Raw genomic sequence first — 16,971 nt, 5'->3', positions numbered from 1 at the left:
CATTTTTCAAATTGTGAAGTGAATCTTATCATGAACCATAAAGATATATAATCAATAAAAATGTGATACTTTTAAATGAGAAATAGTGTCGCTCCATGTCATTTTTTTAATTTGGTCGTAAAGAATTTGTTGATCGTGTCCTTCATCCTACTATTTGATTATCATTCCCTTGCTTGTATCGTGTCTCTTGGCTGTTTCCAACTTGCTCTGGGCAGAGAAGATGTTGTCCTTGCTGCCATGATGCCCAATGCTAGTAACATATTTTGCAGATTTGGTAATGAAGGTGATAAGCAAAGATCTGATTGTCTCAAAGTGCAATTTTGCCATTCTGATGGTGACCTTTTTACACTTCTCTCTGTGTACAAAGAATGGGAGGCTCTGCCTCAAGAGAGGAGGAATAAGTGGTGTTGGGAAAATAGCATCAATGCTAAATCTATGAGGAGATGCCAAGACACAGTTTTCGAGTTAGAATCTTTTCTAGAGCGTGAACATGGCTTTGTTGTTCCAAGTTACTGGCGTTGGGATCCTCATACACCTTCTGTTCATGATAAGAATATGAAAAAGGTTATACTGGCCTCACTTTCTGAAAATGTAGCCATGTTTTCTGGACGCAATCAACTTGGTTATGAAGTAGCGCAAACTGGACAACATGTTCAACTGCATCCATCTTCTTCCTTGCTCGTGTTTGCTCAGAAGCCTAGTTGGGTGGTTTTCGGTGACCTTCTCTCAGTGTCTAATGAATATCTGGTCTGTGTTAGTGCTGTTGAGTTTCAATCATTATACGACCTTCAACCCCCTCCCTCGTTTGATGTATCCAAGATGGAAGAACGGAAGTTGCAAACTAAGACATTGACTGGTTTTGGCACTATTCTTCTCAAAAGATTTTGTGGGAAATCCAACAGTAATTTGCTTGGTCATGTTTCACGTATTAGGAAAGCTTGTTTGGATGAAAGAATCTTTGTTGAAGTGAAAGTTGACGAGAATCTCATCCAGTTATATGCCGCTTCACACGATATGAATACAGCTACTATGTTGGTGAGTGATGTTTTAGAATACGAGAAAAAGAGGTTACGCACAGAATGTATGGAAAAATGTTTGTATCACGGGTCTGGTTCTGCATCACCTATGGCTTTGTTTGGGTCTGGTGCTGAGATAAAGCATCTGGAACTCGAGAAGCATTCCCTGAGTGTTGATGTGTATCACTCAAACATAAATGCAATTGATGACAAGGAGCTCCTGATGTTTTTTGAAAAGAATACCTCAGGTTCTATATGTGCTGTGTACAAGTTCCAAGGAATGGGGAAGGATCCTCCAGATAGAGAAAAGTGGGGCAAGATAACATTTTTGTCCCCTGATGCTGCCAAAAGAGCCGTTGAGCTGGATGGAGACGAGTTTTGCGGCTCGAACTTGAAAATACTTCCTTCACAATCAGCTATGGGAGGGGATAAAACATTTTTATTTCCTGAAGTTAAAGCAAGAATTTTCTGGCCTCGCAGACTTAGCAGAGGATTTGGCATAGTTATATGTGATAAAAATGATGTCAATTTCATGTTGAGAGATTTTTATAACCTTGCAATTGGAGGGAGGTATGTTCGTTGTGCACCTAGTAATAAGTCAATGGACAGTATTATGATAAGTGGGCTTGACAAAGAGCTTCAAGAAACAGAAATTTTGGATGTACTAAGAAATGCTACAAGTAGAAGGATTCTGGACTTTTTTGTGGTGAGGGGAGAGGCTGTTGGAAATCCACCCTGCAGTGCCTGCGAAGAGGCACTCTTTAAAGTAATTTCCCCCTTAATGCCCAAGGTAGACCCTCATATTAGTTCTTGCCGTGTTCAGGTATTTCCACCTGAGCCAAAGGATTCTTACATGAGAGCTTTAATTAATTTTGATGGAAGATTACATTTAGAAGCAGCTAAAGCTTTGGAAGAAATTGAAGGAAAGGTATTACCCGGATGTCTTTCATGGCAAAAGATAATGTGTGAACAGTTGTTTCATAGCTCCTTGATATTTCCTGCACCAGTGTATCACGTGATTGCGGAACAATTGGAAAAAATACTTGCAAACTTCAACAATTTAAATGGTATTTCATCATTATGCTCATTTTCTTTTATAGATGCTTGTAATTCTTCTGTTGATGTTTTTTCAAAAGCCGAGCCTTTTATTTACATGGCTGCAACTTAATATTCCCCCTAAAAAATGTTGACATTCACCATGTATTTTGTTCAATTGTGTTGTTTCTTCTTTATAAAATAATAACTTATATCCAGTTAAGCTTCAGCAGTATTTTTTTGCACCCCTTCCCTCCCAAAGAAAACAGGTTGGAAAAACGAGAGAAGTGAGCAGTAGTTTTTCTTTTTTTGTTTTTGGTCCCTTATTTTACTTGTTTCTTAGCAGTTGGTGTATTATATGTAAGGATGTGGATTTAAGGCACTAGTTGTTTAAGATGTACACAATTTAAGGGCGTGTACATAGTTACTTTCATTTTGGAATTTCTTGTAAAATGGAAACTAATAATTTTGGTAGCAATTATAAAAAAGGGCCCTGTATTTTGAAGTTGTGTTTTAAGAATATTTCTGTCCAAAATAAATCGCCCTATTTTTGGTTGTTAGTTTCTGTCATGTCATCTATTGCATCTTTTTTGACTGCTGACAATGAATCGTTTTTGGTTAGGTCTTGAGTGGAACCTAAACAGAACTGCTAATGGTTCCCACCGACTGAAGATAACAGCCAATGCCACCAAGACAGTGGCAGAAGTTAGGAGACCTCTGGAAGAACTGTTGAGAGGAAAACTCATTGACCATGGAAGCCTTCCTCCCGCAGCTCTACAACTCATTTTGTCCAGAGAGGGCATTAGTCTTAAATGCTCCATACAGCAAGAGACCAAAACATACATAGTTTTTGACAGGCCCAGCCTGAACTTAAGAATTTTTGGTTCACCAGAAAAGATTGCTTTGGCTCAGCAGAAGTTAATTCAATCCCTACTCTCCCTCCATGAAGAAAAGCAGTTAGTAATCCCTCTGAGAGGGAGGGACCTACCTCCCGACTTGATGAAACAAGTGGTTAAGACTTTTGGGCCAGATCTTCAAGGGCTAAAAGAGAAGGTACCTGGGGCTGATCTCAAACTTAACACACGCCAACAGGCAATTTTTCTCAATGGTAACAAGGAGTTGAAACCAAGAGTAGAGGAAATAACTTTGGAGGTTGCGTGTTCAAGCATTCATTTAGTTGAGAGACTCGACACAGGACCTAGTTGCCCAGTTTGCTTGTGTGAGGTTGAGGATGGATATCAACTTGAAGGCTGTCGTCATTTCTTCTGCCGGTTGTGTCTGGTTGAGCAGTGTGAATCTGCTATAAGAAACCAAGGCAGTTTCCCAATATGTTGTGCTCACACGGGCTGTGGAGATCCTATTCTGCTTACAGATTTCAGAACTCTCCTGTCAAATGACAAGTTAGATGAACTTTTCAGGGCTTCTTTGCGAGCTTTTGTAGCTTCGAGTTCAGGAACTTATAGGTTTTGCCCGTCTCCCGACTGCCCCTCAATTTATCGAGTTGCAGATCCCGACACAGGTAGTGAGCCATTTACTTGCGGAGCATGTTATTCAGACACTTGTACCAAGTGCCACTTAGAGTATCATCCATTCGTTTCATGCGAGAGATACCGGGAGCTTAAAGATGACCCAGAGATCACATCTCTGAGGGAGTGGTGTAAAGGGAAAGAACAAGTCAAGAGCTGCTCTGCTTGTGGGCAAATAATTGAAAAGGTTGATGGGTGCAATCACATTGAGTGCAAGTGCGGAAAACATGTCTGCTGGGTTTGCTTGGAAATATTTTTAGAAAGTGATGAATGTTATGATCATATGAGAACTATACACTTATCCATATAAATTGCTATTTGTGTGGTGATTGTAAGTTTAGTATAGTGGTATATAATATTATGTGCATAGGCGTTGGAAAATGCAAAGATGTGAACTAATGTATATATAATAGCAGTTCTGCACTACTCTGTACCCATCTTGTACACGAGATTTCTTTAATATAAGTTTGCATCATTTGGGTCCTTTTCGACTGTTCATATCATTAAATTTATTAAGACACTTCAAGTTATACTACTAAAATGGCATTACTGTTGCACAGATTAGCAATCATGTTGCAGTAAATAAACAAAAACAGATAATGATACAAAAATTTGTATATGCAGATTGTCTTTCTTTCATGTATCAACTACATATCTGCAATATCAGCAGGACTAGTAACCCCAAGCAAGGGCAGTGGCAACCCCAATTCCCAATTAAAAAAATCAAAGCCAGAACCCATGAGACACTAACTGTTTCTTCATGGGGTAATCCTACAGCCTCCTCCTCTGCAGGCATCAACATTGCTGGCTTTTGCTGCAGGTTCAAAACTTGAAGCTCAAGCAATCTCACCCTTTGGCGACAAGCAAACAACTGCATGGCCTCTTCCAACAAAGCAACAGAGAGACCATCCTTTTCTTTGTTTAGGATAGCCGCCATCTTTTCTGCCTCTCTAGCGCGTATTTGAGATGCTATTTTCCCAACACCACTTATTCCTCCTCTCTTGAGGCAGAGCCTCCCATTCTTTGTACACAGAGAGAAGTGTAAAAAGGTCACCATCAGAATGGCAAAATTGCACTTTGAGACAATCAGATCTTTTCTTATCACCTCATCAATGTAGTTTCTTAGAGCCTTGAGATGAAAACCCCATACTGCAGAATTTATAAATTCTCATTTATCATAGACTCCATCCCACTACAGCACAAAAAACAATAAAAAAACATGAGTATTACATATCAAAACAGGGGAATAGAACACCATACTATAACAGGTCTCATTTATTCTTCTCAATTCTTACTCTTTTTATCCCTATGTTTCTTAAATTACATTAAGATATCTCACTATACTGCTGCAAATCATCCTTTGTCCCGTTCATAAAGAGCATTAGAATTTATAAACCACCTTAAGCTCTTAATAAGAGTTTGGTATAAAACATCAAAATGATACAATTGTCACTCCTATGATTCTATGAACCTAATAATAACAACAAAACAAAAAAAGTTATAACCATGAAATAGAAACTATAAACTTAGAAATAATCAATTGATCTTTTTGTTCATATGCTTCACAAGCTGACCCATCTGAAACCTCCAATACACAAAATACACCATGCCAAATCCAATCATCACATAAAGCCAAACATTCTCTCCCTCACTCTCCTTTGGTGACATAATCTCCTCAATTCTAAAACCCTCCCTCTCTGAATTCCCCAAAAGACCCTCCAAAAAATACCCATACAACACATACATCTTATCCCTCCCTCTCGAAACAACCGAAGTAGGGTACCCTTCACTCTCAAGGTCAATTTTGTCATAAACCACACCCTCCCCCCATCCATTATTACTCTTCAGAAGCCACAACTTATTCGCTTGCGGTGAAACCACCAAAACGACACCGTCACTTCTAAAAACGACGCCATCAGGACGCGTGAGATCCTCGTTAAGAAGTACGTGCCTGGCTGTACCGTCGTCCGCATCAACCTTGAAAACCTTACCTGTATTGGATTGCACCACCAAGAGATAATCCCCGCTGCTGACGTAAGCAATACCGTTGAGCCCGATGTAACTATACGGTGTGTCGCGGTCCACCGAATGTTCGGTGAACCTCGGCGATTTTGAGAAGATTGAAGCTTCTCCTTTCACGTTGACTTTCCAGATGTAGTTGCCGATGGAGTTCGTGACGTAAGCGTTGCCGTTGTAATCAACAGCGACGTCGTTTGCGAGGGCTTCTTCATCGGTGGGGAGAGGGGAGAGGAAGAGGCGGTTGCCGGATTTTAGGTCGTAGGCGGCGAGAGCGTTGAAAGGAGGAAGAGGTTTGACGGCGTGGATTACAGCGAGGACGCGGTTGTTGCGTGAATCGACTGTTATACCTACAACGGTGACGTTTTCGGGGAGAGAGGTATCGGAGATTAGGGTTTCGATTATGCCAGCGTCGGAGATTGATGAGATGGTGCGGTGACGGAGGGATCCGACGAGGAAGTGTTGTTTTAAAGGGTCCCACGCTAGGGATTCTGGATAGAGGTTTGGTGATTGGAAATTGATGACGTGGGAGTTTTCGGCGAGGGCTTTGATTATCGGAGTTGAAGTTTGGAGGAAGAGGAGGACGACGACGGTGGTGTATGAAGTAAGGGAGTGATTGGATGAGTGAATTGGCATGGCGAGGGCTTTGCTAAATGAATAAGCAAGACCGGCATACTATATATATATATATATATATATATATATATATATATATATATATATATATATATATATATATATATATATATATATATATATATTAAGAACATATGTATATATAATGCAAAAATAATTAATATATTTTAAATTTTAAAAGACGTCTTATTGAAAATGATACTGAAAAATTCAACAATTCTATGTTTAAAAATGATAATATTAATAATTAACTAACTAACTAAATAAATAATTTTTTTTTGTTTATAACCAATATTTTAAAAATCGGATCGAACCGACCGATCCAACCGGTTGGACCGGGAACTGGAGATGAATCCGATTAAATCAATATTGTAAAACCGTTAGTGGGTCAAAACCGGAGTACGGATAAATCAGATTGAACCGTCCAAAACCATTCGAACCAAAAAATCGGAGTTGCTTTTGTAAAATCGACCCGTTCAAAAAAATGTATCAAATTAACCATTTTTTATTTATTTTTTAAATTTTAATATGCCAATATCAAAACTTAAATACATTCCTCAATCACAAAAAGAATTCCATATATTTTTACAATCATACAAACTTCTAAATTTTGTCACTCTATTATAGTTTTTCTTTCAATCACACTCTAGCATAATCATGTCGTCTCTTTTAAACATAATGATATCCAACACAATATTGATTGTCGTTCAAGTCAATATTATTTATTGTTGTCAATTAAAACTTGTTTGCCGTAGTTCAACTCAAATTGGTTTTTTTTGTTTAATGAAGTATAATGTATTATTCATTTTTAGTATTTTATCTTATTTAATTTAGGTATTCTTAATTATTTGAATTTTATTTTAATTGTTATATTCTATTATTTTAATATTGATTTGAATTAGTTTAAATTGTTTGATTGTAATTCTTTAATTTGGTCAAGTTATTCTTAAATGAAGGTTGAAATGAAGTATAGAACTACGTTATGTTATTATATATATTATTGATATTGTTGTATTAACTTTGTAATAAATTTTTGAAATATTTATTTTATTAAATTGTGAACGTATGATTATGTGTAACATATCTATAAAATTTAGTTTCATATTTATTAGTTTATTTAATAAACGGTTCGACCGTATGTTTAATCGGTTGAATCAATTAAACTTTAACCGCAAGTTTCACCGGTTCGATCTCCGATTCATTTTTAAAACATTATTTATAACATAATCAAGTCAAACAAAAATAAAAAATGCTAGATGACTAATAAAGTAAATATAACTTTCATCTAAGTTTGTTAATGTCTTTCGGGTTACAAATCCAAATTTGCCTCTAAGAATATATTAGACTCAATTCGGTCTAATTTGTATAGTAAAATAAATAAATTTGACTTTTTAAATACGTTGTTTGCTTAAACAATTTGGTTAAGGTTTTCTAGAAAGTCTATTGTATTAATATGTATACACAATGATAATAATAAAATAAATATAGTTTCCAAAAAATAAAAGTCTTATAACAAAAGGATATCTATTGGTGTTTTGGCCATTTGAAAAGTCTACTAGAAAGTGGAAGTAATAGAAACGAGTATAATAAGTATAATTTCTCTTCTTTAGAAGTCGACGATTTCACCTAAGAGAGTTTTATTGACAACGGAGATCAATCTGACGGCTGATCCTGATTCTGATCCATATTACACTTCATATAGTTTTTAGTTATCCAAATCCTGAGAGGAGAAGAGCGGCATTTTTTAGTTATCTAAATCCATCTTCATTCACGCATAATTTTTCACTCTTTTACTTACTTATGTGTGGAGTGCTAACCTTGCTGGTCATCACCATCTCCTTCACATCGAAAAAAGCTCGAGTTAATTGTAACAAACACCACTTCATCAATTCACCGATCAATTATGGTTCCACTAGGAACATTAGTGCCACATGTGGGAATTAAAATTTGACTACACTCATTTTCTCACTTAGATCTCCTCCATTAGAAGTTTAGCTCTCATCCTTCAGAAGTTCAAATCTCCAATATTAAAAGTGCAAATATCCATTTCTCCATCAAATCCTTTCTTAGATCCATTGACTACGGTGGCACCGCCGTTCAATGGTAAGTTGTTGTCGTCGCTGCTTAAGCTGCCAAAGACCAGCATCCTCTTCGTTAAAGAGTTGATGATCTAGTCTTGGTAACATCTCTATCCGATCCTTCGTGGCAAAACCTCGTTCCATCTATGACAAACCAGGGAATGTTATAGCTTCTTCCGTACCCCGGATCTGCCCAACAATTTGACAAAGTTGAGCCTTCCCACAAACTTCCACCGATTCTTGTGATGCATGAATAGGAAAAACTTTTTTGCTTCCCACTATTATAGGCTATCCTCAGCATGTAGGGAGAAAATGATATGTTGAACATTATTTACAACATGGTGTAACAACATAGTTCACAAGCTCTGAAAAAAAAGGCTATTCATAATTGAAGAAAGCCAACAACATGTTTACCCAAAAAGCAACACGGTGCAAGAATCCACCTCCCCAAGAAACTTTTATTAAAGCGGGGACGTCATAGAGAGAAGTTCCAAGATCACCAGGTCGTCATCACAATCAAAGACACCTTACTCCTTATCCCGACCATGAAGGGGAAAACGACAACCATACTCCCTAAGAGCTTCGTCTTCCTCACACAAGAGAGAGATACGAAGAAGATGCTTCATCCCTAGAGCAAAAAATAAATCCCATGTTTTCCCGCATCCTCGAGAGAAAAATTTATAGGTGGTTAGAGAAACATCTCAAGCTTCAAAGCTATGATGGGACTGGGAATCCAAAAGAACATGTTGAACACGTGGACTATCAATTGGACCACTGCCACACCGACGAGGTTGTAAAGTGAAAGGTCTTTGCACTAACTCTTACTAGATCAACAACAACCTGGTATAAAAGTTGTTGGTGTAAGCCCTAGAGGCCAATACTTTTGGTACTTGTATCGAATTATTTATTAATAATAAAAGGCTTTTTCTTTATTACGTTTGTTTAATAAAGTCCCTAGAATAGCTAGTCCGTTTAATGTATTAAGTGTGACTTAATCATGAGAACACATTAAACATAAGGACACTATTCTTAAAATATCCGTAGTCGAGCTTTAGTGTGAAGTGGGATAACATTAAAGCATTAAGACTATTATGTTTGTAGACTGATGATCACATCTCATGGATCATGGATAAAGAGTTATCAAGTCTTAAACATAGGTATGAATATTAGGAGTAATATTTATATCGGATTGACCCGCTATGAGAATACTATATAGAAAGTTATGCAAAGTGTCATAAGTTATTCTCATGGTGATAATGGTGTATACCACTCTTCGACCTGAAACCACTATGGACCCTAGATGTAGAGTCGAGTGCTTTATTACTGATCCAACATTGTCCATAACTGGATAACCATAAAGACAGTTGATGGGTACTCCACGAAGCATGCTGAGGGACATGAGTGACCTAGATGGAATTTGCCCATCCCGCATAACAGGATAAATGTCTATGGGCCCAATATTGAACTGGACAAGGATGACACGGTCTATGCCTTGTGTTCAATATAGACATAAGGGCAAAAGGGTAATTATACACATAATTATTATCACAGAAGGTTTTGTCAGATCACATGACATTTTTGTGTCTTGGGTAGCAGTGATGTGTTGCTAGATACCGCTCACTGTTTATTATGTTAAATGCGTGATTTAATATAATTGTCAACGTCACGAAAACCTACAGGGCCACACACAAAGGACAGATTGATGAGAGATAGAGTAACTAAGGAATACCGTAAGGTACAGTGCCCTTAAGTGAATTATAGAACATCGTAAGGTACGGTGTACTTGAGTAGAATACGAAATATGGTAAGGTACCATGGGCTTAAGTGATTTTGGGCATATTATAAGATATGGGCCAAAATACACTTAAGTGGGCCTTTTAGCTTGAAGCCCACACAAGTGGTTCTATAAATAGAACCCTTGTGCAGAAGCATTCATGGAGGTTGCATTATTTTCGTTTTTTTTTCTCTCTCTCTCTCTCTCTCTCTCTCTCTCTCTCTCACTCAAAGCCTTCATTCGTACCAGCTAGCACTGAGATTGAAGGAATCCGTTCGTGTGGACTGAGTAGAGACGTTGTCATCGTTCAACATTCGTGATCGCTTCGTGGATCTACATCAAAGGTTTTGATCGTCATAAGAGATATGCACCAAAGGTTTCAATCGTCACAAGAGGTAAATATTCTATCACTGATCATAACCATTCGTAAGGATCTCTAAAGGAGAAAATTTTAATTTCCGCTGCGTTTTGGACCGCAATTCTCCTTCAAAAGTCTCATGGACAAAAGCATAGATTTGTAGAGCGACCTCTACGAAGCCTTTACTACCCACTTCACTGCTCGTAAGCACCAACCCACTAGGATGGTCATCCTCAGCGTGATTACTCAGAGAAATAAAGAAACCATGTGCGGTTACATTCACAGCTTTATTAAAGTGGCAGTGACCATGGGGGGCAAGAAGACATATTGAAGTGCTCGATTTTTGAAAGATAATTGAGGTCGGAGACTCAAAGAAGCCCATAGTTTGAAAGATTTACTAAGCAGGGCACAACCTTATTAATATAATGAGGAAAAACTCTTGGACATAGGAATCAACCAAGGATCGAGGAACATCGGGCTTAGTTAGCCACTAGAGAGTGATTTCGATCGACATAAATAAGAAGGAGAACACAGACCCTGGTCAAGATTTGACTACTACACTCTCTTGAATACTTTAATGAATTTTTTTTGGAAGGAATGTGCAAACACAGAGTTCAATGAAGTCTGGAAGGAATGTGCAAACACGGAGTTCATTGAAAATTTGGAAGGAATGTGAAAAATTTGGAAGGGAAAAATACCCAAATATTTATCAACTACAAGTCAATACTCAATTTTAGGATATGTATTCACAAACCAAACCCAAATCCATAACACCTTAGCAGAGTTTTGGCTAAATAAGTTTATGTTTGTATTTTTAGTTCTTTTAAATTTTGCAACTAACTTATTCTCTTTCTTATTTTTTTATTAACCTTTTTGTTTGATGACCAATAGGTGAGAAAATTATTTGAATAAGGGGAAAAATTATTTTTGAAAGAAATAATTTGAGTTATCGGGAAATATTTTTAAAGAGATTGCATCTTTAAGGGAAAAAACTCACATACTTTGGCATATAAGAGAACAACTTTCTTCTTTTATTTTGTATTTCATGCTAGAAAATTGTTTTAAATAGTGAAAGAAAACAAATCTATATTAGAGGAATGTAGAAGGAAACTCTGGGGTTGTCTCTAGCACCATTTCTTCTAACTGAAGCAACAAGGTCAACTTCATTTGGCACCAGTTCCTATGACCAGAGGAAAATACTCCCCATAAACATTTAAGATCAAGTGAAACTTATTTCAAATACTTCCTTTCAAAATTTAAGCATGTCTATTGAACTTATTTCATACCCTCACTTTTAAAAGTTATTTTGTAAGCATTCAAACACTTTAATTCTAAAGATGTAATTTAAGTCATACTTTTTGTGATGTAAATCTAAGGTATCGTTGATTGGATACACCTTAATGGTTGTAATCAATTTACAAAGGGAAGTGCTTAGTTGTGACAAATACATCAAGCATGGTTATGAACATATTAAAATACATGCAAATGTATCTCAATTCAAAAATAAATAAACATTGTCTAGGCAACCACCTTTTTCATCTTGATTTATGACTTAAATTGTGAATTATTTAACATTCTATCAACTTAGGTTTTTTTCCTTATGTACTATCTTTTCCTGTTTTAAGGAGTAAATCAGCATGTTTCATTAATAAGGAGTAAATCAGCACGTTTCATTAATAACCAGAGACACGATACAAGCAAGGGAATGATAATCAAATAGTAGGATGAAGGACACGATCAACAAATTCTTTACGACCAAATTAAAGAAATGACATGGAGCGACACTATTTCTCATTTAAAAGTATCACATTTTTATTGATTATATATCTTTATGGTTCATGATAAGATTCACTTCACAATTTGAAAAATGTTTCTTTATATTCAAGATTTTAAATCTCAATGACGATGGTGGTTGAGGTTATCAAGAAATGGCATCAATATGAGATATAATATCTTAAAATTCTTAGAGCACAAACAATCCTTTAGATTTTCTGTCCTGAGGAACAAGAACTAGAAACTTAAAGAAATGACAATGCATCAACCAATACCTTCAAGATAAAATATAGACTAAATATGTATCATTGTGAATCTACAAATGCTAACATCTACAAAATTAAGGTATTATATAGGAATACTATATCAATCATATCTGATTTTCGGGCTGTGAAAAGAACTCTTTTGTTTTATGAGCTACCTCTGCTTCCAAAATTGCTTCTTGAACTATGTCAGATCCTTTCACATCAGCTCCTAATACAACCAAAGCTTGTTTCAATTCAGATATCATTCTAGAGCAAATAAAAAACGCTGCATAAAAATCACTATAACATAGTATGCGATGCAGATAACAGACAATCATGATTAAGTTATTATTACCACCACGATTTGGTAAGAGTCCAGTACTTTCAGCGGAAACTGGCATGACAATAAGCTGCCGACCATCTTTAATCTTCTCAACTTCAGCACTACTTGCCAATGAACCATTCTTGATGGAAGGGGCCTCGGCCAACCTGGCAGAAGTAGTTGCTTTGCTTTGCATATTGAATGAATTGGATGGCAATGGAGTTGAATCCTATAAATAATTAGACGTGTAAGAAAACACGCTCCCTAGAGGAGTCCATTCTATAGAATTATTAGTTTCTGTATGTGGTCAATAAACCTTGGTAAGAGACGATATTGAGAGATTCACCCTAGCACCTTCCGGTATCCTGTTGTTTGCATATCCACCTACAGCCGATAACACGGTTATACAAAATATCGGCATCAATACATTTCGATTAAATCGTGCATCAATGTAAACAATACCATTTAAGATGGATGGCTGGTCGAGATTATCAAGCCTCCGAGTTAAAGGGCCAGGATTTATGAATGATAGACTTCGAACTTCATGTTGAATAACATCTACTTGTGCCATCATATCCCGAAGTTCGTTGTGAAGCTAAAAAGCAGAATAGAATATGTGATTAACTAGATTGCAATTTTCAATTTTCTTACAATGCAACGATGAGTTTACCGAGTTTTAGTATGGACAGAGATATCCATATGAATTATAAGTTTGATAAAAGAAAGGGAGAGTACCTGGCGAGCTTGAGATTGCTGTATAACAGATCCAAGCTGTCCCCGGGCCAATTGTACATATGCAATAGCCCGACCAGCCATCCTCTCAGCTGTTCTGGTTATGATTGGCAAATCCTTTGGACCTATTGCACATTGATTTTCCGGTTAAACAATTTAGATCTATTAGTACTAAAATTTCGATATGATAAAGATAAGTAAGAATAGCATGAACCAAACCAAGCAGAGCCGCAGTGGCTCCCAGCAATAAGAATATTTCTCCATATGAAAATCCCAGCATTGTTGAGTCTTGTTGTGTGAGATTTCTACTGGAGTGTGTTAAGAAACGAATGTTGAGAATTGAATGAAAGCTTGAAACCTAAAAAGGTAAATTGAAATGAACAGAATACCTGTGCTGTCAATTGAATGGCTTTAACGCGCAATCGGGAATCGTGGTGCGACGGAACTTAAAAATAAACGAACACACCTGGTGGGACTCGAACCCACAATCGCTTGATTAGAAGTCAAACGCCTTATCCATTAGGCCACAGGTGCTCGTGTGTAAATCGTACTATACATGAAAATGCATTTCAAACTTGGTTCTCAATCAAAGAAAAATTAGAGAAAAGCAACAATGAGTTCACCCCAAAATTTGTTATGGATATATTTGTTGTTACATATTCTGCAGTTATTCGTGGTTACATGAACGTCGGGAGGAATAATGATCCATTTCCTGATTTTAAAAGATAAATGAATTGCAACAAAAAACAATTGCATAAAGGAAAGAGAAAAATGGCAATTATAATCTCTTCATGTCTCATGTGATAGTAATTTACTCGTATGGTGGAGGGGCCCAATGTTCAACCTTAGGATGAACTTAAAAGATTTATCTTTAAGAAAAGTTTGATTTTTCTTTTTATATGTTGGTATTGGTTAAATTTTTTAAATAAAAACATTTATGTTCAATGTATTAAATATATATAATATTTTATAAAAAAATTTAATTATTTATACTTTTAGTGAATTGAATATAAATAATTTTAAAAAATTTATCTTTTTAGTTTTTAAAATAATGATTGATTTATCTTTTTAATTTTTTAAAAAGTATTCCTACATTAGTTAGCATTTATTTTTAATGTTTGATAAAATAACAGTATTATTAAAATATGGGTAATACTAACTTGTGTCCCAAGGGCACATGTTAAGAAACCCACCTATAGAAATTTTGTTTTGAAAAAATAAATAAAATTATTAATTGTAAGTTTCTAATAAATTCAATACACAATTTCCAAAAGTTTATTTCTATATTTATCTCTTAACTTGTGGTCTTGGGGCACAAGTTAGCATTACCCTTCAAATATTTCATAATGCACCTAGTAGAACCTTTAAATCATTTAAAGAAACTTTTATAGTCATTTTTTCATTTCTCCTTTTTTTAGATGACAAGCCTTGATTAATAAAACTAAGTAATATTTAAGAATTCTAATTTTGGTGATTTATATGTTTCCTTTTATTTAATTAAACTAAGTACCACTTCGATCTAAATTTTCTATTTTATATGTGTGATTTTTTTAAATAATTATTTTTTTCAATTTAAATATTAAAATAACCAAATTTTCAAATTAATTACTAAAATAACCACTTAGTGCATCCAATTGTCATTCAAAGGAGGCGCACATGAAGCTGGTCCATGCTTGCAATGCCATTGCCCTTAGGCGCCCATGCATCTGACACATGTATGTGCGCTTGTGAGTCTGTGCCACATGCATTGGCGCATGCATGTGCCACGTGTGTGGCGCCTAGGGCATTGGTGCATGCATGTGTGTGTTCACTATAAATACACTGCACATCTCCCATAAATTTTCACATAACTTCTTATCCTCCTTCCATTTTTCTTCATTTCCCTTCAATCTCCTTCAATTTTGTTTTCTTTAACCATGTATGAACACTCATATATTCACAAGAGAAATGTCGATTTAATCTTTTCAGCAGTTCATCCTCCGATAAAGATTTGACTTTGGAATATATAAACATTTAGACGTCTTAATTGGACGTTGAACCGTTGGTTACATGGAGAAATCGCAGAGGGTGAAATGATTAGAAGAATTAAATAGCTTGAATCCATGTTCAACCGAAATGGAGAAGTTCGTGTATGAGTGGATATTAAGACTGACAGACACGCTCACAGGATGATGTATACTATGTCCAAAAAAAATTTGATGGTTGTAATCGCATAGTTATGTTGCTTATGTGTTGTATTTGTTAGTAATGGTATTTTATTTGTTGTTGTTTGTTGTGTTGTTGTTTATGTGTTGCTTGTGTGTTATATGTGTTGTATTTATTTGTGATGGTATTTCCTCACAAAGTTATCATATGAAATAAATGTTATTTTTAATATAAAGCAAAAGAGTTACAATTAAAATTATCGTGTTGTGCTTGTTCCAACACTGGGACAGTTAGTACGATTATGACCGGGATGACGACATGAACTACATAATCTAACCATTTTGTTCGACGTATCCATTTCGGTTCGAATACGGGTGCTGTTTGGGCGATCCTTTTTCTTTCTTCGCATTACTCCATTGTGCCAGAGAATGTCCCCTTGGTATGCAGACCAGTAATCCTCTTTTGCTACCACTGAAAAGCTAATTTTGTAAACATTGGATAGACTTATAACTTAAACATCAGATAGTAAGTAAGATGGATCCCGTCGAACCTTTGAAGATGTCGTTATTACATGGGAGCCAGGCATACGAAAGGCTTGGATCTTTTCGCGATCACACCAACCTCTATCTAGTTCCACTCTATAATGTCCCCTCGGCATGCCTTCATTATGATCCATGGACTCAACAACCTTGTACCAACCTTTAGTACGGTCAAACACTGTGACCACATGTGTGTTAGCTTTGATAGCTTCCTCTCTAATGAATTTCATTGAAGCATCACTGAACAACTGCCAAAATTGTAACACTGAACTCCATTTGGAACGTCTGGTCTCAAACAACGCCCCTAGCCTAAAATAGGTTGCTTGTACTAAAGCGGTTATAGGTAGGTTTCAGATGCCTTTGAAGATAGAGTTCATTGATTCCACAAGATTTGTTGTCATGTGGCCCCAACGTTGACCGTTGTCGTATGCCCTAGTCCACTTCTCCAATGGAATATTGTCGATCCACCATATTGCATCTACGTTTGACAATCGGATGTCTTCACGGTAGTGTTTGAAAGAAGGTTTTGTTAATGCATACCCTGCATTGACAACCTTCTTCCGCAATGTTTTGTCGTTGATCTCCCGCATAAAATTTTGAGCGATATCTCTAATGCAGTAGACATGCATCGACGAAGGATCTTGCCAGCCATTATCAATGTTTTTCTAGACACTCACTATTGAAGGGTGTCGGTCTGAGATCAAACATAAGTTAGGTTGAGGAGCAACGTGCAATCAGAGATTTTTTAGGAAAAAACTCCATCCCTTAGCAGTCTC

General features: G+C 36.3%; 3 protein-coding genes and 1 non-coding gene across 4 annotated transcripts; 1 reads left to right on the top strand and 3 right to left on the bottom strand.

Moving 5' to 3' along the window:
* The first annotated feature begins 75 nt into the window (after positions 1 to 75).
* LOC127082960 (ATP-dependent RNA helicase DEAH12, chloroplastic) lies at positions 76 to 4,061 on the top strand. Its single transcript, XM_051023191.1, has 2 exons — positions 76 to 2,083; positions 2,674 to 4,061. Exons 1-2 carry the CDS (start codon positions 76 to 78, stop codon positions 3,885 to 3,887), a joined length of 3,222 nt encoding a protein of 1,073 aa, XP_050879148.1. The 3' UTR covers positions 3,888 to 4,061.
* A 763-nt stretch (positions 4,062 to 4,824) lies between these two features.
* Positions 4,825 to 6,263, bottom strand: LOC127082961 (uncharacterized). Its single transcript, XM_051023192.1, has one exon. The coding sequence runs from the start codon at positions 6,227 to 6,229 to the stop codon at positions 5,114 to 5,116; it is 1,116 nt and encodes a 371-aa protein (XP_050879149.1). The 5' UTR covers positions 6,230 to 6,263; the 3' UTR covers positions 4,825 to 5,113.
* A 6,194-nt stretch (positions 6,264 to 12,457) lies between these two features.
* Positions 12,458 to 13,822, bottom strand: LOC127082959 (uncharacterized). Its single transcript, XM_051023190.1, has 6 exons — positions 13,731 to 13,822; positions 13,515 to 13,636; positions 13,242 to 13,374; positions 13,096 to 13,163; positions 12,813 to 13,008; positions 12,458 to 12,686 (listed from the first exon to the last, which is right to left on the bottom strand). Exons 1-6 carry the CDS (start codon positions 13,789 to 13,791, stop codon positions 12,583 to 12,585), a joined length of 684 nt encoding a protein of 227 aa, XP_050879147.1. The 5' UTR covers positions 13,792 to 13,822; the 3' UTR covers positions 12,458 to 12,582.
* Positions 13,823 to 13,972: 150 nt separating this feature from the next.
* Positions 13,973 to 14,045, bottom strand: TRNAR-UCU (transfer RNA arginine (anticodon UCU)). The gene has a single exon. It is a non-coding gene; the product is annotated as a tRNA-Arg (tRNA).
* Positions 14,046 to 16,971: the final 2,926 nt, after the last annotated feature.

Source organism: Lathyrus oleraceus, chromosome 5 (assembly GCF_024323335.1).
Source record: "Lathyrus oleraceus cultivar Zhongwan6 chromosome 5, CAAS_Psat_ZW6_1.0, whole genome shotgun sequence".
Taxonomy (NCBI): Eukaryota; Viridiplantae; Streptophyta; class Magnoliopsida; order Fabales; family Fabaceae; genus Lathyrus; species Lathyrus oleraceus.
This window is presented reverse-complemented; position numbering and strand designations above follow the sequence as displayed.

Excerpts from the sequence above, each read along its gene's own strand:
- LOC127082961 (XM_051023192.1), bottom strand. The coding sequence starts at position 6,229 with ATGCCAATTCACTCATCCAATCACTCCCTTACTTCATACACCACCGTC.
- LOC127082959 (XM_051023190.1), bottom strand. The coding sequence starts at position 13,791 with ATGCTGGGATTTTCATATGGAGAAATATTCTTATTGCTGGGAGCCACT. Across the intron at positions 13,375-13,514 it reads AGCAATCTCAAGCTCGCCAG|CTTCACAACGAACTTCGGGA; the intron begins GTACTCTCCCTT and ends TCTGCTTTTTAG. Across the intron at positions 13,009-13,095 it reads CAATATCGTCTCTTACCAAG|GATTCAACTCCATTGCCATC; the intron begins GTTTATTGACCA and ends AATTATTTATAG.
- LOC127082960 (XM_051023191.1), top strand. The coding sequence starts at position 76 with ATGAGAAATAGTGTCGCTCCATGTCATTTTTTTAATTTGGTCGTAAAG. Across the intron at positions 2,084-2,673 it reads AAACTTCAACAATTTAAATG|GTCTTGAGTGGAACCTAAAC; the intron begins GTATTTCATCAT and ends GTTTTTGGTTAG.